Genomic DNA, 22,290 nt, shown 5'->3' with positions numbered 1-22,290 from the left:
TTTTTAAAAAAAATTGAAAAGGTTGTATATAGTGTTTATTAAAATACAAAAAAATATTAGTAAGGATAAAAATATAAAATAGATAAAATATAAATATTTTAAAAAAAATGTTTTGAAATTTTATGCAAATAAAAAAGTTGTACAGCGATTTTTATAATAATTTTTTTTTAAATATGAAAAGATTTTTATTTATTGAAAATGTTTATAATTTTTCAAAATAAGTTTGTAAAGATATAAAACGTTTTAAAATATATTTGGATTAAATAATTATTTTAAAATGCAAAATTTATATAAAAACATCTTTATATTACGCAAACACAAAATAATCTATAATTAACAAATCCTAAAACTGACATCTGAAATCTTGAAACTAACATCTAAAAATATCAATAATAACTTGTTCCATCATATCATTAAATATTAGTAGTTAACTATCAATATTTATTCTATCAATATATATATAGTTAACTATCAATATTTATTCTATCAATATATATATATATATCTAATTGTAATACTTTATTATAAGAATTATATTATTTTGTATCTGATGAGGGTTTTGAAGAATTTGTTTTTGCATTTGGATTAAAGTACATTTATATATATATGAATTAGTTGGCATATATAATTTTATATATTAATAAATAAAATATAATTGGTTAGTTATTTAAATATAGTGTTAAGATAAATTGATTAAATATAGTGTTAAGATATATTGAATTTATTATTTTAAATCAATAGATTAGATATTTAGTTTTTTTAATTTTAGGCTAAGATATATATTTAATAATAAATAAGTTAAGTATAAATAGAAATAACATGAATCCAAAAAAATATGGTCCAACGTATGCAATTTGTAAGTAGATAAAAATTGCTTTATGTTTTAATAGTATTGATTGGACGCTTCTAATTGCTCTCTAAAATCATTTATTAACCAATTGTTTTTTTTTTGAAAAAGTTAATTGATCGGCTTTTCTGACCAGTTAAGAGTTAAGACCTATCTTAAAATGGAAAGTCCTTCATGTTAAATTCAAACACAATCTAGTAGGTAGACTGGGCATCTTCAAACTCAGAAAATTCATCTTCTTTTCGAAATGTGGGCTTTGCTTTATCTAAAGCTTTGGCCCAATAACAAAAACATTCAAACAAGTCAAGAACCACTTCCCTAAAGCCTGTTACAAACAAGTACAGTAAAATTGCAGATTATGTTTGGAGATAGAGAAGCAAAACCCAAGACCTTTGGGGACAAGGACACGATCGTTCTCATCCAGTTTTGGACGATTTGGCTCAAGGAAGAATCATGATTCCTGGGGAGACTCCAGTGGTTTTGGTGGCTGGTCAGGTGAAACTTGAGATGCGTCATTGACATCAGGTTGTTCATCAGATGGTTCAGGAGGAGGAGCGGTAGCAGTTTGCTCGTCTTCTGGATGAAAATTTATAGGGAACTTAGTTACTCTAGGCTTGTCGGAGAGTATGTTCCTCTGGACTTTATCAATCAAAACCTTAGTTGGAGGCTCTTCCCTGAGTTGCTCATCTTCATAGTCATTGTTGACGTAATACCCAACTCTCAAGAACTCTTGACCCATGTAAGAACATGTCAACAACAGCACCGTGACACCTATGATGTCTTCCTCGCGGATCTTTGATGGATCCGGAGGATCAGCCTGTAAGAAGTAAATGGAGAGTAAGAACAAGACCACAGTTGTAGCTGAGGAAGTGTAGTAAAAACAAGGGAATATGTTTACCTGCAATACAAAGCGGTAGTTGCCAACATTAACAGGCCCAACAAGCACACTCTCTAGAGTTTGATCATAAGTCTCATCTTCTGCTGAGCCTACGTAGATAAGTTTCCATTCCAAATCTGTACCAGAAGCAAAGCTCGGGTCTTAATTAACAGAAACGTTTTCCTTTCACCTTTCTTACAAAGAAAGTGATCAGAACCATATCAAGGTAGATGGCTAGATTCTATCAGAAAGACGAGTAACGGAAACGTATCTTATCAGGTTAGAATATATTGCAGAATGTTTAAAAACGAATGTGTCTATCTGTTTTTATTATAGGTTCAAAAGCTATTCACAAACCAACACCTCCAAGATTATAACAATAAGGAAGCACTACTAAGCTAGGTAAAACATCTATCTTGAGAAGAACTACTGGGGGGAAAACACTAGCCCCAAAAGAAAAACTCAATATATTAATCAAGAACTTGTGTATAGTTCTCGAGTCTCACAAAGTAGTAGTACAAAGCAGGGACAAAGACAGAACAAAGATGTACAATCCAGTTTCAGAAACCCCAAAGTAAAAATCTGAATCAAACCGACTTCTTACTACTCGAATCGTTAACTGATAACATATAATAGAGCAAGATTCTGACATGTTACGGGTATATATATTCACATTCGTTTTTAAACATTCTGCAATACAGAGAGAGAGAGAGAGAGTCCAGGGTGAAGCATAAGGTCATATATCAATAACAGTTCTCTACAAAAACTCTGTTCTTATAAACCCAAGGAGAATTTCAAAACAATCAGTAAGTATCCAACAATCATTAAACGGAAGATAGTGGAGATTTTTACCGTCTTTGAGAGATGTTAGGCACTCGTACGAAATCTCGAACTGAAAAGGGCTGACAAAAGGCGCTGGGTTGTCCAAGGCGGTGACGTTGGTGATGTTGATGGCACTCATGATGCAAAAAATCCACAAAGCTTCGAAGTTCCTTTCGCGAATCGGACGAGAAGAGTACAACGAAGAGGCGACACTAGTTAGGGTTTAGGGTAAATTTGGTGGGCTAGACGGATTTGAGTTGAAAGGGGGAGATGGATTCAATTTTTACGAGCGTTGTTCTTCTAACCGGTCGGTAGGTGACCGGCTATCACCGGTTAACTGAATTGGCGGGAGGTGTAGGAGGGAAAATGGAGGTGTTGGGTTTTTGGTCCAACTCCTAAAGGAACCAAAATGGACACATGTTGGTGTTGAGACTTTTAGTCCATTTTTCCTAGTTTGACCATGAAACACCTCTCAATTCTATGGATGTATAACACTAGTTAAAAAAAAAAAAAAAAAAAACAAATTCTTGGACCACGTCTAGAATGGGGTGAAATCCGTCTGCAACAATACATATATTAGTAGTAGAGAATTTCTCTGACATTAAGCTCAATTGTAAAGAAGCTGGATTTTCCTACTGCAGTTTCAGCCATGGCTAACTAAACAGATTTTGATGTGGGTGGAAGTGTAGAGAACGGATAGAACCTTCATGAAAATTAAAATCATTTATAAGCTTCCCAGCAGTCAAATCGTATACAAGTTATATACACAATCAGTAGTGTATTGCTTAAAGAACACATGTTCAAAAAAAGACAAAGCAAAAGATTAACAATGCAGTTCTTACCTTTTCAGCACTGCCATGTCTTCCTGTCACTACTGATGACCAACGGGACTAAATTTGATGATGTTTGTGTCACATTTATGCCCCTTGTACGTCTATATGCGCCACTTCTTCATGATGTCCCAAATCTTTAGCTTTGTGTCATTAGATATGATGCAAAAAATATCACCAAACGGATGAAATTCAACAACAGAATTAACTGCATTTATGTCCACTAAAAGCTCGAACCAATACACTTTATGAGCAAGAGTCTAAATAGTAGACATCATTATTCTGAAGTATACAATAGATATGTTCAAAAGAAAAGACCTAGAATCCACATTGAGAATAACACAACCATCTCATATGTTCCCCATTCGATGGAAATACATGGGCATATAAGGAGCAGCAAATATTTTTTTAAAAGAGCATACTATTAATCAACTTATTCTTTGTTTGGTTTATATCCACAGCTTTATCACATTCGAAGAAACTCCACCAAGCACCAAAGCTATAACCAGTAGCGGCCTTGAGGGGAGGCGGGAAGCCAAAGAAGCTCAGGCTTCCGGCCTTTATTTGGTTTAGTAATTTAGCGGCCACTTATTTATAAGAACCTATAATTAGCCTAGTAGTTACTGATCATCAAAGTTGTGAGATAGGTCTTTGGTTCGATTCCCCGCACATGCACTTTTTAAATTGCTTCCGGTCTGAAAATATATAGGGCCAGCACTGGCTACAACTAATACAACACAATCCTATAGAGCACCCACCAAACCACATTTGAGATCTTTCCCTGCTTTGCCATCTGTGAATCATGCGGCAAGCAAATCCACTGTAGCCATGACCTGACTGACGGGTAAGTATTATCAATTCCGAATTGGAGCCTAGCTACCATTTTTTTTTTTTTTTTTTTTTTTGTCACTGGACGCTCTCTGAAATCCCGGAGGAGTCGAACCCGTGTGCCTTGGGATCCAGTTCACTCTAGTGTTTTACCACTAGGCTATTCTGTCCCGGCGAGCCTAGCTACCATCTTTCTTCTTTTTATTGATGGTAAGTATTATCAATTTCCAAAAAATGTTGAAACATATTGAAAAATGTTCAAAAAAATTGATTTTATTTTTTTCAAGTTGTGATATTTTTTATTTATATATATTAAATAAATTAATAATTAAAATTATAAATGAAGATAGAATTATTTAGTCTTTTAACAAAATCTATTTTGGTCAATTTGAATTTGAGAACTATTTAGAGAACAAAAACTGGAAAAGCTATTTACGGATTGAATGTTTAGTGCGGGTGACGGCGGGAAAAGGAGAGATAAAGCATATGTTCACCATTCATCATAACTAACCGCTGTGTATTTAATTAGGACAAGAAAATATTAAAAAATGTATACAAGTGCGGGACTGTTATAAATCATATCGTAGATATTCATAACCGGCCCGGTTCATAACCGGTCCGGTCCATAACCGGCTCATACCGTTAGAGAGAGAGGGAGACGGCTAGAGAGAGAGTCGGCCACCTTTGTTTTCTTTTTCCTTATTGGTTTATAATTTGTACTCTTTCCATATTTGTATTTCCTTTTTCTAGTCTTTCCATTATTCTATGACGGTGTAATTCCATATATATATAAAGGGCTCATTATGTTTAAGATTAATAAGAAACATAGATTCTATTATCTAGTTTCACAACATGTTATCAGCACGATTACGCTCTAAACCCTAAGCTAAAACAAACCCGACGAATCAAACCCTAATCACCTCGACGACTAACCCTAGCCGGCTTGAACCCTAATCCCGATCGTGATACATCGCATCCCGTGTTCAGCGACGATCCCAGTTCACGACCTCAGTCCGTTTCCAGCTCACGACAGGCGATCCAGCTCGTTCCAAGCTCACGACGATACACACAGATCGCGACCCGGTAGCATCCGCGACTCATCTCAACTCGGTACTCGACGCCATCAGCTTCAGCTCGCATTCCCGATCAGCGACAAGGACAGCTCGCGACACGATTAGCAAGCAATCCTTTCGCGACTCAACATCAACGTTCAGCTCGCGATCCTCATCTCATTGGTGGTCCATTCAACCCATCGGAGGTTAAGGTAACCATGAAACCCTAATAAGCAATCATTGAAACCATAATCGAATGTTGATTGCTTGATATAAATTGAAACCATAAAATCTTAAACCTTAATCGAAACCCTAAGGTAATAGACCAAAACCCCAATGAGTAAATCGAAGCTTATAATCATAAGTTCGATTCCCTAAACCCCAATGATCTAATGATCAAAATAGAAACCCCAAATTCTTTATACCCTAGCCGCATACATGCATAATGCATGTCATGCATGAAATCGATTTAAAACCCCTAATGCGTGTTCGTTTTCTATCTAAACCCTAATGCTTTAAATCGAAATCGATTGATTGCTTGATTGCTTGAATGTTATTAAATATAATCACATAGAACCGTTTGCTAGGATTGCTAAACTCATTCTTGAATTTGGTTGATTGAATTAATGAAACCGATTTGATGATCTTGAAATTGAAATCGCATGCTGAATTTGATTAATCCGATTGATATTGAAACTGCTTGCTAGATTAAAAGTTCGATCATCCTATTTATATTAAAACCCTAATTGCTTGATTGTTTGATTGAGGTTTCATGTTTCCATTTATATGATCACTTAGAAACTGTTTTCCTAAGATGAATAAACCGATTGCATAAAGATCATATAGAAACCGTTTGCTAAGAATGATCATACCTTGTAGCCGTGCGGCTTGTTGCATCATTCATATATAACCGAATGAACATTGATTGATTGCAATTACACTTAGAAACTCGTATGCTAGGCTGATAGAAACTGAATTGGCCGTGAGGTTTGTCTTGGCTGAGAGGCTTGTTTGAACATTGCATATCCGTTAGAACTGATTGCATCATATCAACCTGATCGAATGTACATATAGAAACAGAATGCTAAGTTTGAACATATTGATTGCATTCTCATGAACACTTTTAAAATCTAAGTTATAAAACATATGATTTCAGATGTCGAAAATCAACAACTTGGATTTTGCTGCCCTAAATCTCTCAGAAGATAATTATTTGCAATGGACACTTGATGCTAAGATCATCCTGAAATCCAAGGGACTCGGTGAATGTATCATCGAGGACAATAATGCAAGTGAGAAAGATAGATATGAAGCTATATTAATTATACGCCATCATCTTATTGAGAGTCTCAAAGATCAGTATTTGACTATTGAGAATCCTCTAGACCTTTGGACATAGTTGAAAGCAAGATATGATCACCAGAGAACGGTGTTATTACCAAAAGCTACATATGATTGGAGGAATCTCAGAATCCAAGACTTTAAGTCCGTGGACGAGTATAACTCTGCCTTGTTTAAAATAGTTTCAAAATTGAAACTGTGTGGTGAGGATATAAAAGATAAGGATATGCTTGAGAAAACCTTCTCCACCTTCCACACAAACAATGTGTTGTTACAACAACAGTACCGTGAGAAGAGATTCACAACTTATGCTAATCTGATCTCTTGTCTCTTGCTCGCTGAGCAGAACAATGAAATGTTGATGAGAAACAGTGAATTGAGACCTCCTGGAACAAACCCATTACCTGAGGCACATGCGACCGTAGAGGCTAAGAAAGAGTCGAACCATGTCCAGAGTGATAGCCAACACAACCGTGGTCGTGGAAAATGGCATGGACGTGGTGGTCGAGACCAAAACTCATTTGGTCGAGGCCAAGGCAACTCATATGGCCGTGGCTCCTATGGAGGCCGTGGATATGGCCGAGGCCGCGGTACATCTTTCAAGCCACAAAACTCGACCAAATCCGTGTGCCATAGATGTGGTATGGATAATCATTGGGCTAAGACATGTAGGACTCCCAAACATCTCGTTGACCTCTACCAAAAGAGTTTGAAAGGGAAGAATCTTGAAGCTCATATGACTTATCAAGATGGTGAAGATGATTTCAATCATGAACAAGACGATCTCATGGAGTATGAAACGTCTGATTGTTTAAAAGAATGAAGTTGAATTCGACATCTATGTTTTTGTGTTCTTTGCTTTGTGTTTTCTATGTTTTGATTGCTTTGAACTTATTTTATTAATGAATGAAAGTTTTTGATATAAAAGTCTCTAAAGTTTCATAGAGGGCTACAGCCAGGCTAATATCATGTTGCCTAAGTGTACGCATCTAGAGATATCTGATGCATTGTATTCACCCAACTCTAAGAGAAGCCCATTGAGCTTTAAAGACATTCGAATGAATGACTTTCATATTGAGACTAAGGGCGAAGGAAACAAAGAGTTCCTTCAGATCTTAAAGATCAGCCAAGGCTATAAGAAAGTCCTAGAGTCTATACATGCGCTCTCTTCTGGCCTTTTACTATGCTAAGGTCGGAATGATAGAGACCAATGCTGGTGAGTTCACGTCCCAAGCGTTTAATGATTATTGTATGTCCATGGGGATAAGTGTGGAACACTCCGTGGCACATGTACATACACAGAACGGCTTGGCCGAATCATTCATAAAACGAATACAGCTAATAGCTAGACCATTGCTTATGAGGTCTAAGCTTCCGGCCACAACTTGGGGACACACGGTCTTGCACGCGGCCGAACTGATTCGTATCAGACCGTCTAGTGAACATAAATATTTCCCATCACAATTGCTTACGGGTCATGAGCCAGACATATCCCATCTTAAGACATTTGGTTGTGCCGTCTATGTACCAATTGCTCCACCACAGAGAACAAATATGGGACCTCAAAGGAGGATGGAGATATATGTTGGATATGATTCCCCCACGATTATAAAATACCTTGAGACAACTACGGGTGATTTATTTAAGGCCAGGTACACGGATTGTCTTTTTGATGAATCCGAACATCCAACATTAGGGGGAGAGAACAATAAGCTGGTAAAAAAAGATTACATGGAATCAAACATCCTTATCTTGGCAAGATCCTCGGACTCAGGAATGTGATTTAGAAGTCCAAAAGATTATACATTTACAAAAGCTAGCTAATCAATTGCCAGATTCCTTTGCTGGCCCGGAAAGAGTGACTAAGTCATATATACCAGCTGCTAATGCACCAATCAGAATTGATGTTCAAGAGGGACATAATCAAGTTGCTACAGAGTCTAGAAAACGTTTGAAATGTGGTAGACCAATAGGTTCCAAAGATAAGAACCCTCGGAAAACTAAGAAAGGTGTAGAGAATGAAACCGAGGTTGTTAAAACCCTAGACACGACCGTAGCCATTCCTAAATCCCGGGACTTAGTCGCGGCCGATCCAAAAACTCTAATAGCGATCGCGACCGATCATGAATGCTTAGATGCGGCCAGCCCTGATGTATCTAATACTGATTCTTGGGACGCCAAGATTCAAGGTACTGAAGGTCCTGATAATAATGAGTTCTCAATAAACTATGTCTTGTCTGGGATACAATGGAACAAAAAGAATGTCGACATTGATGATATATTTGCATGCAATGTAGCACTTGAAATCATGGATGATAATGAGGATCATGAACCCACGTCTATTTATAAGTGCATTGAACGATCAGATTGGATCAAATGGAAAGAAGCTATAAACGTGGAGTTAAACTCTTTAAAGAAGAGAGATGTCTTTGGACCAATAGTCCGGACACCATATGATGTTAAACCAGTCGGCTATAAGTGGGTCTTTGTGAGAAAAAGAAATGAACACGGCAAAGTAGTGAGATATAAAGCACGGCTTGTTGTACAAGGATTCTCACAGAGACCAGGAATCGATTATGAGGAAACATATTCCCCTGTGGTGGATGCTACTACTTTTAGATTCCTGATAAGTCTGGCTATAAGAGAAAACTTAGACTTGTGGTTAATGGATGTTGTAACTGCATATTTATATGGTCCACTGGATAATAAAATATATATGAAAGTCCCAGAGGGTATTGAATTGAAAAACAAAGAGAGTTCTCGAGAACAACATTGTATAAAGTTGAATAAATCACTTTATGGATTGAAACAATCAGGTCAAATGTGGTACAATAGACTAAGTGAGTACCTAGTGAAAGAGGGATATAGAAATGATCCGACCAGTCCCTGCATATTCATAAAGAAATTCGACAATAAGGGCTTTGTGATCATAGCAGTGTATGTTGATGATATGAATATCTTAACAGTTGAATATCTTAAGAAAGAATTCAAAATGAAAGATCTAGGAAAAAGAAAGTTCTGTTTGAGATTACAACTTGAGTACATTAAAGATGGAATCCTTGTGCATCAAATGGCATATACAGAAAAGTACTCAAGAGATTCAACATGGCCGAGTCTCACCCATTATCTAGCCCTATGGTCGTGAGGTCCCTCGGCCTGGACACTGATCCGTTCCGTCCTAAGATGGACGATAAAGATGTCCTTGGTCCCGAAGTGCTATATCTCATTGCCATAGGAGCTTTGATGTATCTGGCTAGTCACACGACCAGATATGTTTTGCCGTGAATCTATTGTCTAGATTAAGCTCTTGTCCAACCCAAAGGCACTGGAACGGGATTAAACAAGTTCTTCGTTACCTGCAAGGAACGAAAGACTTGAGTTTATTTTATACTAATTATACTAACCAAAACAAAGAAGGTTTAGTTGATTTTGATGCAGGTTATCTCTCGGATCCTCACAATGCTCGATCACAGACCGGCTACGTCTTTACTCATGGTGGTACGGCCATATCATGGCGTTCTATGAAGCAGACGATCGCGGCCACTTCATCAAACCATTCGGAGATCTTGGCTATTCATGAGGCCAGCCGTGAGTCTGTATGGTTACGGTCCATGACCAACCATATCCGAGTCGATTGTGGGATGACCGAAGGGAAGGACGCACCAACGATCATGTATGAGGACAATGCAGCATGCATTGCTCAGCTCAAGGACGGTTACATCAAAGGAGACAGGACGAAGCACATATTGCCTAAGTTCTTCTTCACACACGAGCTACAGAAAGCCGGTGAGATCCAAGTGGTCCAAGTGCGTTCCAGTGACAACTCAGCCGACCTGTTCACCAAATCACTTCCGACTTGTACGTTCAGGAAGCTCACGCATCAGAATGGGATGCGTAGACTGAAAGACCTTCAGTGATGTTCAGAATAGGGGGGAGTAATATGTGTTGTACTATTTTTTCTTCACCATGGTTTTGTCCCATTTGGGTTTTTCTGGTAAGGTTTTAATGAGGCAACATCTAAAGCGTATTACAAACTCTGTATGGTTATGACATTCAAGGGGGAGTGTTATAAATCATATTGTGGATGTTCATAACCGGCCCATACCATTAGAGAGAGAGGGAGACAGCTAGAGAGAGAGTCGGCCACCTTTGGTTTTCCTTTTCCTTATTGGTTTATGATTTGTACTCTTTCCATATTTGTATTTCTTTTTTCTCTTATTTCCGTTATTTTATGACAGTGTAATTCCCTATATATATAAAAGACTCCTTATATTTAAGATTAATAAGAAACATAGATTTTATTCTCTAGTTTCACAACAGATACACATATTTAGTCATGGACCGTATAAAAGCTATAGATGGTAAAAAGGTGTGGTTTGCTTGCGGTTTGCTCTCATCGTTTACTTAACTTTTTTTAAAAAATGTATTCTTTTACTTTGCAACTTTACCAGTTTAATATTTAAACTAAAATGAATAAACCTATAATTACAACAGATGTGTGTATCTATATGTGTATTTAGTTCATGACTTTCTTATAATTCATATATATTTTTTTTTAACTCTCTCAAAATTACCTAGATATGTACTTTGGTATTTTAATAAAAAACATTATCGACTATTATATTATTTATAAAATTACATGATAAATATTTGATAGTAAAATTTTGATATTGTTTATACTTTTTGTTTTAAAGAACAGAATAAAATTAGTTTTATTTAAAAGCAACTAGGGTAATTATAATATTTTAATAAATTTGATATTAGCTATAAATATTTAATAATATAATATTAAATTTCATATTTCAGATATATAAAATACTTTTAAAATAAAATAAATATTTTTTAAAAATTATATTTGTATCACTGATATTTTAGTTTGTAAAAAATAAATATATTATATGTATCACGTAGTCACACTATTCATTATATATGTCACCATTCATATTTTGTTTTGAACCGCTTATTTTAGATGAACCGCAGTTGTTTCGCAGTATGTGTTTTTCTTATACAAACCACAGTTAAACCATACCGCTATATCTGTTCATCTTGTCCCGCACCGTTCAATCCGTTGTTACAATTTCCTTTGTTAACCATGTACACAATAATTTTGTTAGATCCTTGCATTTTTTTATTTTCTAATAAGTTTAAAGCATCTCTAGTTTCACTTTATTTTTTAATTTAAAATAGAATTTAGAGTAAACATGCTTCAATATCTATTCTATTTTTTCTATTCTATAAAACCATCTATAATATATTTTTCTAGTTTTATCTCTAAAATAGAGTAACTCTAAAATAGATATGTGTTTCTTTTTAATGTATTCGTCTATTTTTTCTTTTAAAACGAATATTCTTCAAAGATTCTATTTAAATCTTACAACAAGTATATTTTATTTAAGAAAATTCATAATTAACCCTATTTACTTTTAAATTTTATAAGATTTTCATAAAATTATGACTTTGTATAAATTAAAGTTTTCCTAAAAGGCGGTTATGTAAATAAAAAAGTCAGTCTATTTTTATAAATAGTTGTTTTGGTTTTAAAGTTAAAGACTATTTAGAAAAAAAAAGGTATGATTCTATAAAAGAAAATTTTTAATTTTCCTCTGTATATAAAGGAAAAATAATAATATTTATTTTAGAAGAAGAAATAGAGATGTGTTAGAAATCTTTATTTTTTATTATAGCATTTATAAGTGAAAATAGCAATGAAATTTTTCTAACGACAAAAAAAATATATTATTCATACTTGAGATGATCTGGTAACAAGAACGGAATAGAATAACCAACAGAACAAACGTTCTTACGAAAGGATCTCAATATCCTACCTAAATGATATGCAATTCAATTTTATCCCCTGGAGATATAGGTGATCTTAAAATCTTGGAACCTGTTCTTGAGATCTTTAATATCCTTCAACTCTGTCTAGAAGCTCGTCCATTAGTCAGGATCCTCTACCATTTTTATTACCTCTTTGCAATATGTATCATAGTATTGACATGTCAAATGATCTAGTATATAATAAACAATGGGTTTACTTTATAAACAAAGTAATGTATTTATCTTTTATTCGTCATTCTATTTTTTTACGATAAAATATATTATCCTTGGAATAGCACAAAATTTTATTATAAAGTCACTCAGTTAAAAAAAAAAAAAGTGAACCAAGATAGTACTGTATACCGTAAACGTTTATTGTTACTTTACATCATTAACATCAACAATCTTCAGATTTATCCTCCCTGTCGCATCTGGTGGCTATTGTAGAAATCGTATCAAATTGTGAACATTTAAGATTAACAATTAATCACTATATCTCATTTGGAGATTATAAATTAATCACTACATATATTATATATCTAAATCACATAAGAAGCTAATACATATATATACCAATGGCGATTTCAGATCGTGACCTCCTTTGAGACTGTGATCTCCATCTAATATCTCGCTCTTTGGCGTGAGATTATCACGAGGAAGTTAGCACGAGCGGAGCGTTCTTTGACATCACGGTTTGCTGTACATCCGTCGAAGGTCATCCTCCCAAACATAGATCCGTTTCATTGCTGATCTACAGAGGCGGCCCTTCATTCAACCATAGATCGGAGCGTTTCAAGATTACGGCTGTGAAACCTTGATCTCAGAAACCCTCAGGATATCACGGCTGCGATACCGACGTGACTCTTACGGCATCGCCTCTCTCATTTTCTAATGATGAATCGTGTCCATCATGGGACGCATTTACGTTCAGCCCATATGACTGACGTGAAAGGGAAAGGGATCTGTTATGAGAGGGATGATGAACCCATTCAACTCACAGATCAGGATGACTCGCCTACCATTCGTGACTACCGGCTTTCCCTGATCGGGAAGATTCTTAATCCTAAGAAGCAGTCGGTTGAGAAGCTGCTCCAGACAATGCCAGCGCAGTGGGAGATGCAGGATAAGATCACGGCTAACGATCTTGGAAATGGAAAGTTCCTTTTAAACTTTGCGAATGAAGGGGACCTCCTTTCCGTGCTACGTCAGGGGCCGTTTCACTATAACTTCTGCATGTTTGTGCTTGTTCGATGGGAGCCTGTGGTTCACGATGATTACCCCTGGGTAATCCCGTTTTGGGTCGAGATTACTGGTATTCCGCTACATTTGTGGACAATAAAAAACCTTCGAAACATTGGGAATAGACTTGGTTATGTTGATACGCTTGAGCTTGAGGCAGGACGCATGCTTATAGATGTTGACTCTAGGAAACCCCTCACTTTCACCAGGAAGATAGCATCACCAGAAGGAGATGAAGTCTCCATTCAGATTCACTATGAGAAGCTGTTTAAATTTTGCAAGACATGTGGATTGATTACTCATGAGATGGCTTATTGTCCAACAAAACAGTATAACTTGAGAAGCCAGGTTGAGCGCCCTGGAGTCTTTGATAGAGTCCAACTCCCTACGGCTGATGTATCCCGACAGCCATCGCTGCGGCAACATCAACCTAACGAAAGGCTTAATAGTCATGGCCACGAGAGGAACATTCGCAGGAGCAGATCGCCGACGAGGGGACAACGCTATGATGGTGGCTTTATGAGAGATGCGAGAGCTGCTCATCATCGTTATGGTGAGCACAATGATAAGTTTCCAGGGAAATATGGTCGCCATGATAGAAAGATACGCTCGGCCTTCACGCGACAGAGCGTGCGTTATGCTCCATACGAGAAGAACAAACAACATTCTTGGAGGCCCAAGGATCAGTCGGAGACACGTGAGGATGGTAATATGAAAGGCATTGCATCTTATGTTCCTATACCAAGGACAGGGGATCTTGGAGGTTCATCTACACAACAGGCTGATGGTATAATGATGCAAGACACCCAGCAGAGTAGTGGGAAAAGGATAGCAAGTTTGATCGTCACTCCATCTCGGCAAGCTCTTGATGATAATGTGACGAAACGACCTAGAGTCTCTCCTCGCTTGTTAACATTCTCTCCTACGGAGGATGTATTACCGGTTGATGCTCAGGTTATTGGTGCTTTAAATGACATGGAAATTACAAGTAACAGTGCAAGGAGATTAAATGATGCAGATAAGAGTGAGGATGGGAATGCGGATGATTTGCTGGGAGAGGACCTAATGGATATGGAGGCTGACATTGTTAGGCGTACGAAGAGTGAGGAGGGCAATGATAAAGGTGTTCTTGAGAGATCAAAACCGTCATCATCATCCACGCGTGGAGGAAAGCGTCGAGCCCCTTTGGGTTTACTAGGTAAGAAGGCTGAGTTCCTCCGTCGAGGTTCCCCAAAGCTTCGCAGATCATCATCTAGGGACACATCACATTCTCAGAGGCACCGCTCGGGTCCGGGGAATCATTCGAAAGGCAGTACACGCAGGGATAGGGGTTTGGAGGGATCCAAAAAATCCCCCCAACATCATCCATGAAGACACTCAGTTGGAACTGTCGAGGGATTGGGAACGACCTCACAGTTCGACGCCTTACGGAGATGTGTCAGAAGCATCGCCCAGGACTTGTGTTCCTTTCTGAGACAAAGAACAGAAGGCTGTTGTTGCAAAACATTCAGGCCAACTTAGGATTTGATCATTTGTTTACTGTTGAGCCACTTGGACTCAGCGGAGGTTTAGCTTTATTTTTTATGGATGAATTTCAAGTTAATGTTTTATTTTCAAATAACCGTATGATTGACATTGAGGCAGTCATTGATGGAATAAAAGTCTATATGACGTTTGTTTATGGGGACCCTGTATTAGAGAGACGAGATCAAGTTTGGGAACGTCTTACGCGTTTCTCAACAACAAGAAATGGACCTTGGTTCATGATAGGAGATTTTAATGAAATCACATGTCATAATGAGAAAGTAGGAGGAAGACAACGTCCTGATAGTTCTTTCCTCCCTTTTAAACAGATGCTTCATGATTGTGGGATGCTAGAGTTTCCTTTCACGGGGGACATGCTCTCTTGGGTAGGGAAGAGAGCAGGAGGAACAACCGTTCGATGTCGTTTAGACAGAGCGGTTGGAAATGCAGATTGGCACGAGAACTTTCCTCACTCAACTGTGAAGTATTTGAGGCTATGGGGATCAGACCATCGTCCGATTCTCGCAGACATACTCATTAAGCCGACTAGAAGATCAAAAAAATTCAAATTTGACAAAAGATGGTTAGATAATGAGGAGCTAAGGCAAGTCATTCTGGAGGGATGGAAATCTCCTGATCTTCCCCCCAACGCGAACATAATGGAACATATTTCCAGCTGCCGAAAAGCCTTGAGTGAATGGAGGAGACAACATAATATTAATTCAGCAAAGCTAGTAGAGGAGCTCAAGGAGAAAGTTGAGGGCCTATACGCAGACGATAATGCGACGACTGAGGAAATTGCAGCAGCGTTGAATGAACTCTCTGATGCTCTTAAAGCAGAGGAAATGTTCTGGAAACAGAAGAGTAGAGTGTTTTGGCTGAGAGAGGGAGATAAAAATACTAAATTCTTCCATGCCCTAACGAAGCAAAGGAGAGCAAGGAACAAAATCACGCAGTTACTGGATGCAAATGGTAACATAGTTGAGGACGAGGAAGGCCTGGTAGCCATTGCTACTAGCTATTTTCGGCAAATCTTTGAGTCTTCTATTCCAGAAGATATTGAAGAGGCGCTGTCTGAAGTTCCGACGACGGTTACGGGATCAATGAATGACAACCTCACAGCTCCTGTTTCTGATTGGGAAGTCAAACTAGCTCTTTTTGCCATGCATCCAGACAAGGCACCGGGACCAGATGGGATGACTGCACTTTTTTATCAAAAGTTTTGGGATATAGTCAAGGAGGATTTAACTCTTATGGTTAATAAATTCCTTTTTGATGGGACTGTGACTAATGGATTGAATGATACAAATATATGTCTTATCCCAAAGACAACTAAGCCAAATGATATGGCTCAATTCAGACCCATAAGCCTATGTAATGTCAGCTACAAGATCATATCTAAAGTCTTATGCCAGAGACTAAAGAAAGTCTTGCCAGGATTGATATCAGAAACCCAGTCAGCCTTTGTTGCGGGAAGACAGATCTCAGATAATATCATGATTGCTCAAGAGATGTTTCATGCCCTGCGAACTAAACCGAGTGGACGTAATAAGAGGATGGCCATCAAGACAGACATGAGTAAAGCATATGATAGGATGGAATGGTCGTTTATTGAAACTGTGATGCGAAAGATGGGATTCTCGGAAACATGGATTACATGGATCATGAGGTGCATTACGTCGGTGAAATATAAAGTTCTTATGAATGGGCAGCCAAGAGGACATATTGTTCCAGGTAGAGGCCTGCGTCAGGGAGATCCTTTGTCTCCTTTCATTTTTATTCTGTGCACGGAAGCGCTCGTTAGCCTTCTCAATCATGCAGAGAACCAAGGGAAGATAACGGGGATGCGTGTCACACGCGCATGTCCTTCAGTATCCCACCTTCTCTTTGCTGATGATAGCCTTTTCTTCTGTAAGGCGGAGCCCCGTGAATGTGAAGAAGTAATGAAAGTAGTCAGGACATATGGTAGAGCATCTGGCCAATGTATCAATTTCGACAAATCTTCCTTACTCTTTGGTAAGAGGATTAATGCAGCTACTAGGCAAGAGATCAAAGATGTACTTGGAATACATAATGATGGTGGGATGGGAAAGTACTTGGGAATCCCAGAGGATATTAGTGGCTCCAAATGTAAACTCTTTGCATTTTTAAAGGACAATCTGATGCACAGAGTTAATGGATGGACAGGTAGATGCCTCTCAAAAGGGGGGAAGGAGGTAATGATCAAATCCATCTTACTCGCTCTTCCGACATACGTTATGTCAACATTTCTGCTCCCATTGGAGATTTGTGAGAACCTCGCTAGTGCCATTGCACAATTTTGGTGGAGCTCAAATCCACCAAAAAGAGGAATACATTGGGCGAAATGGGAAAAGGTTTGTCTACCAAAAGAAGAGGGCGGGATTGGTTTCCGTTTAATCCATGAATTTAATCTAGCACTATTGGCAAAGCAATTATGGAGATTGACTCAGTACCCTGATTCACTGGTTGCCCGAGTTTTGAGAGGCAGGTACTATAGGATGACCTCGCCATTACGAGCAGTCTCTGCAAGTAACCCATCATATGTGTGGACAAGCATTTACGCTGCAAGAAAGCTTTTGCTTCTCGGGATCAGACAGAAGATTCATTCTGGTTATGAGATCAAGGTGTGGGAGGACCAATGGATCCCAACGATACCTGCTAGACCAGCTACACCTGTAGCACCTGTAATGCATCCGAATATGAGAGTTAGTGACCTCATTAACCAAGAATTGAAGGAATGGGATGTAGGGCTACTAGAGAATTATGTCCACCCCGATGACATACCACTCATTCGTAGTATGGCTATAAGTTCTACCCATCGCCGTGATACCTTCTGCTGGAACTACACGAAGAATGGCCAATACACTGTTAAATCTGGATACTGGGTTGCTCGAAATCTGATGAAGCCAGAAGAGGAAAAGGAAATACTGGAACCAAGTATTACTAAACTCCAAGCCTTTGCTTGGAAGTTGAAAGCGCCAAGAAAGATGTGCCATCTTATATGGCAATTGATAACGGGTCAGGTGGCAGTAACGAGGAATCTCGCAAGGCGGAATATGAGGTGCGATAATTATTGCCCAAGGTGTGGAGAACTAGAGGAATCTGTAACACATGCAATATTTGAATGCCCTCCGGCTCTCCAAGTGTGGTCCTTATCAGCAACTCCTACGAGCCCAGGTATATTCCCAGTGGCAAGCATCTACACAAACATGGACTACCTATTCTGGAGGAAGAATGAAATCTTAGCGCCAGACCAAGACAGGGATCCTTATCCCTGGCTAATATGGTATATTTGGAAGGCTCGTAATGACAAACTTTTTAGGGGAATAGATAGAGACCCCTTGGAAATAGTTCGATATGCAGAAAGTGAATGTCAAGCCTGGTTCAATGCAAACGAGATGATATCGCCAGTAGTTCAGGCCATCAGCAATGAGGAAAACCAATTCTTAAGCTTGGGTAATATTTGTCTACTAGATGGATCTTGGACAGCTTCAGATCGCTTTAGTGGATGTGGATGGGTCTGGATGGATAGCGGGGAGAACACACAACTTATGGGAACACGGAATTTCATTCGATGTGAATCAGCTTTGCATTCGGAGGTAGAAGCACTGCGTTGGGCGATGGAGAATATGCTTCAACACTCGCCATGCCAGAGCTTTGGAACAGACTGCAAGGAGCTGATTTCAATGATAAAGGAACCTCATGTGTGGCCAAGCTTTGCGACAGAACTGGAGAAGATAGAAACGCTGCAGATTTGCTTCCCGGACTTCAAAATAACCTATGTGCCACGAGTGCGCAATCTGTTTGCTGATTTTTTGGCTAAGACTGCTAGGACCTTTCGTAGAGAGTTACTTTTCATTGGTTGTTCTATTCCGGTCTGGTTACCCAGACCACTTCAAGCTTGAGTAATAGAATGGCCGTTCGACGTCAAAAAAAAAAAAAAAAAAAAAAAAGCTAATACATATATCTAACCGAATGAATAAGATAAATTTCATCTGCTACTGTAGAGAAACATTAGTTTCGTACACTCATTATTGGTCCACTATGAATAAGATAAATTTCATCCAACCACATATTCTTTAATCTGTCACTCAGGTCCTCAGCCACATGATTAAATTCAGACGGTAACTGATTTTTAGATGAATCGGGTGAATCTACAAAAATTATAAAATCTACATGCTTTTACAAAAATAAATAACTAAATAATTAATTTAGTGAATAAAAATATTATAAAACTTATATAGAGATATAAAATTATATATATGTACATATGTATATAGCGGATCGGATATTCGTTTTTAAAAATATCCATATTTATGATTTGCTTCTTCTTTTCACGGAAATTGAATTTTAGTATTCACGGAGATCCGAATTTTATGTATCGAATCGAAACGAATAATAGATCAAATCATATTTTACGGATATTTTGCCCACCTTTCATTACAGATCTGATTAGAGTTCTTATATAATATCTAAAAACACGTTCTAAACATGTCTCTACCTGTTTTTATCCAGACAAATGTCTTACCTGCCAAACGCAAGAATTGTCCACATATTAGTCATCTGGTCTGTGAGACTCTCATATTTTAGTAGATTAATGATCCAAAAAAATCTCTATATTTCCACCTAAACAATGTCGTATCGGTTAACAAAATATATATTATTAAAAATAATAACATCAATAAATGACAAAAATACAAGAATAAGAAAAGTATTCCAAATGCTTTGATTTTTATAATTCTTAAATGCCAGATTTTCTAGTTTGAAAATTTTAAAGCCTTCACTGGAATCACATTTTGACTCGCAAGTTGTGAAAATATTATTCTAAATAAAAGAAATATTTTACCACTTCTAATGGGGGTTCTACCTATCAGAACTCTAAACATAACTATATATGTGTATGTATATATTAATGTTATTGAAAATCCAACCTAAAATTTCTTAAAACAAATGTTTTAAGAAAGCTTTGAGTGGAGTTTCCCATTAAATTAAAGGTCTTATAGTTAAATACTAGTATAAATATATACATATATATATAGTAGAACCTCTATAACTTAATACTCGATAAATTAATAATCTCTATAAATTAATAAATTTCACCGGTCCCAATTTGGACCGGTTCAAAATTTGACTTTCGCCGGTCCCAACTTGGACCGGTTCAAAATTTGACATAAATCGATAAAATAATAAGAAAATAATTTTTTAGAAAATTCTGTGTAAATATATGGTCCCATTAAAATTATAAATTAATAATTTATATGTATACATATTATTATATTGTTTGTTTTATATTCACAATGAAATTATCTTTATATTTTCTTAACAATTCATATATTTTTTTATGAGATGTAGTAATATTATATTTAAAACCACATTTAAGTTTTATGCAATATATATTATATACACCGAATAATATAATAAAATTAATATAAATGTCAAATTTCAAAAAATAATAACCAATTTCTATACACTAAACTCAAATATTTTTCTTAGTTTAAAATAAATATATTTTAAAATAAGAAATATAATTAAAGAAAATTTTGTAAATTAATATATCTATAAATTAATAAAATTTCAAAATCTCAACATTACTAATTTAGAGGGATTCTACTGTATATGTATGTTTATAACTCTAATCGGTAAAGTCTTCCATTAGAAGTGCTCTAGGTTGCTAACATTTAGCCATATTTTACTAGATCAACAATGATCCAAAAAGATTCCCTATATTTCCACCTTAACTATGTCATATCGATTAACAAAATATATGTTATTAATAAACGACAAACAAAACAAGAATAAGGACATTGTTATAAAAAGAACTGGAATTTATTTGTATCGCAGCAATTTAAATAAGGGCAAAATTTTATACCCGTAGAAATTTTAACACTGATAGAAAGATTATTATTAGAGAGAAGAGAAGAGTGAAATGGTGTGTTTCTAAACGATCGAACTCGATCGTATATATAGAGAAAAAATCTACTGTGCAAATAGTGCAGCGGGACCCACATCTTTAATTATTTTAACATTTTCGGTGGCCGCTGCTTTTGACTTTCGTAACACTCCCCCTTGGGGGCCGGTGTCACTATCCGCTCTCGCTTAACGTCTTTGTTGCCTCGTTAAAAACCTTTCCAGGAAAACCCAATGGGAAAAACCATAGTAAGGTAAAAAGAGTACAACTACGTAAGCTCCCCCTTGAATGAACAGTCATAGATCCTTCTGATGGCGCATCCCAATGTTATGGATGTGTTTTCTGAATACCGAGGTAGGGAGTGATTTTGTGAAGAGGTCGGCTGCATTGTCGCATGATCGAACATATCTTACTTCAATCTCTTTATTCTTCTCGAGCTCTTGAGTGTATGAGAAGAACTTCGGAGGTATATGTTTGGTTCTATCGCTTTTGATATATCCTTCCTTCGTTTGAGCAACACATGCCGCGTTATCTTCATATAGAATAGTTGGCTCCGTATTTTCGTCAATCCCACTGCTTGAACAGATGTGTCGGCTTATTGATCTTAGCCATACACATTCTCTACTTGCTTCATGGAGTGCAATGATCTCAGCGTGATTTGAAGAAGTAGCAACAAGTGTCTGCTTCTGAGAACGCCAAGATATGGCGGTGCCTCCAATTGTAAAAACATATCCTGTCTGGGATCGAGCTTTGTGTGGATCTGACAAATAACCTGCATCTGCAAAACCAATCATTTGACCTTTTGAACTTTTAGGATAAAACAAGCCTAAATCAGTTGTTCCTTGAAGGTAACGAAAGACATGTTTAATTCCATTCCAATGTCTTCGCGTAGGAGACGAACTGAATCTCGCTAAAAGATTAATGGCAAAAGATATGTCAGGTCGAGTACAATTTGCAAGATACATAAGAGCTCCAATTGCACTTAAGTATGGAGTTTCAGGACCAAGTATTTCTTCATTTTCCTCAGATGGTCGAAACGGATCATTTTCAACATTAAGTGATCTAACGACCATCGGGGTGCTAAGAGGAGTTGCTTTATCCATGTTAAAGCGTTTCAATACTCGTTTGGTATATGTAGACTGGTGTACAAATATACCCTTTCGAGAATGCTCAATTTGTAATCC

At 37.2% G+C, this 22,290-nt stretch overlaps 2 protein-coding genes across 2 annotated transcripts; one reads left to right on the top strand and one right to left on the bottom strand.

Annotated features, from left to right (window-relative positions):
- Nucleotides 1-1,062: 1,062 nt before the first annotated feature.
- LOC106366736 (probable histone chaperone ASF1A) lies at nucleotides 1,063-3,244 on the bottom strand. Its single transcript, XM_013806399.3, has 3 exons — nucleotides 2,577-3,244; nucleotides 1,746-1,861; nucleotides 1,063-1,664 (listed from the first exon to the last, which is right to left on the bottom strand). The coding sequence occupies exons 1-3, from the start codon at nucleotides 2,683-2,685 to the stop codon at nucleotides 1,299-1,301; spliced, it is 591 nt and encodes a 196-aa protein (XP_013661853.1). The 5' UTR covers nucleotides 2,686-3,244; the 3' UTR covers nucleotides 1,063-1,298.
- A 12,262-nt stretch (nucleotides 3,245-15,506) lies between these two features.
- LOC125582209 lies at nucleotides 15,507-18,801 on the top strand. Its single transcript, XM_048748786.1, has 4 exons — nucleotides 15,507-16,911; nucleotides 17,116-18,135; nucleotides 18,222-18,259; nucleotides 18,673-18,801. The coding sequence occupies exons 1-4, from the start codon at nucleotides 15,507-15,509 to the stop codon at nucleotides 18,799-18,801; spliced, it is 2,592 nt and encodes an 863-aa protein (XP_048604743.1).
- The last annotated feature ends 3,489 nt before the right edge of the window (nucleotides 18,802-22,290 follow it).

This window comes from Brassica napus, chromosome C2 (assembly GCF_020379485.1).
Source record: "Brassica napus cultivar Da-Ae chromosome C2, Da-Ae, whole genome shotgun sequence".
In the NCBI taxonomy this organism is placed as follows: Eukaryota; Viridiplantae; Streptophyta; class Magnoliopsida; order Brassicales; family Brassicaceae; genus Brassica; species Brassica napus.
This window is presented reverse-complemented; position numbering and strand designations above follow the sequence as displayed.

Excerpts from the sequence above, each read along its gene's own strand:
- LOC106366736 (XM_013806399.3), bottom strand. The coding sequence starts at position 2,685 with ATGAGTGCCATCAACATCACCAACGTCACCGCCTTGGACAACCCAGCG. Across the intron at positions 1,862-2,576 it reads CCTAACATCTCTCAAAGACG|ATTTGGAATGGAAACTTATC; the intron begins GTAAAAATCTCC and ends CTTCTGGTACAG. Across the intron at positions 1,665-1,745 it reads ACTACCGCTTTGTATTGCAG|GCTGATCCTCCGGATCCATC; the intron begins GTAAACATATTC and ends TACTTCTTACAG.
- LOC125582209 (XM_048748786.1), top strand. The coding sequence starts at position 15,507 with ATGCTTCATGATTGTGGGATGCTAGAGTTTCCTTTCACGGGGGACATG. Across the intron at positions 18,136-18,221 it reads AAAGGAAATACTGGAACCAA|GTGGCAGTAACGAGGAATCT; the intron begins GTATTACTAAAC and ends ATAACGGGTCAG. Across the intron at positions 18,260-18,672 it reads CTCGCAAGGCGGAATATGAG|ATGGATCTTGGACAGCTTCA; the intron begins GTGCGATAATTA and ends TTTGTCTACTAG.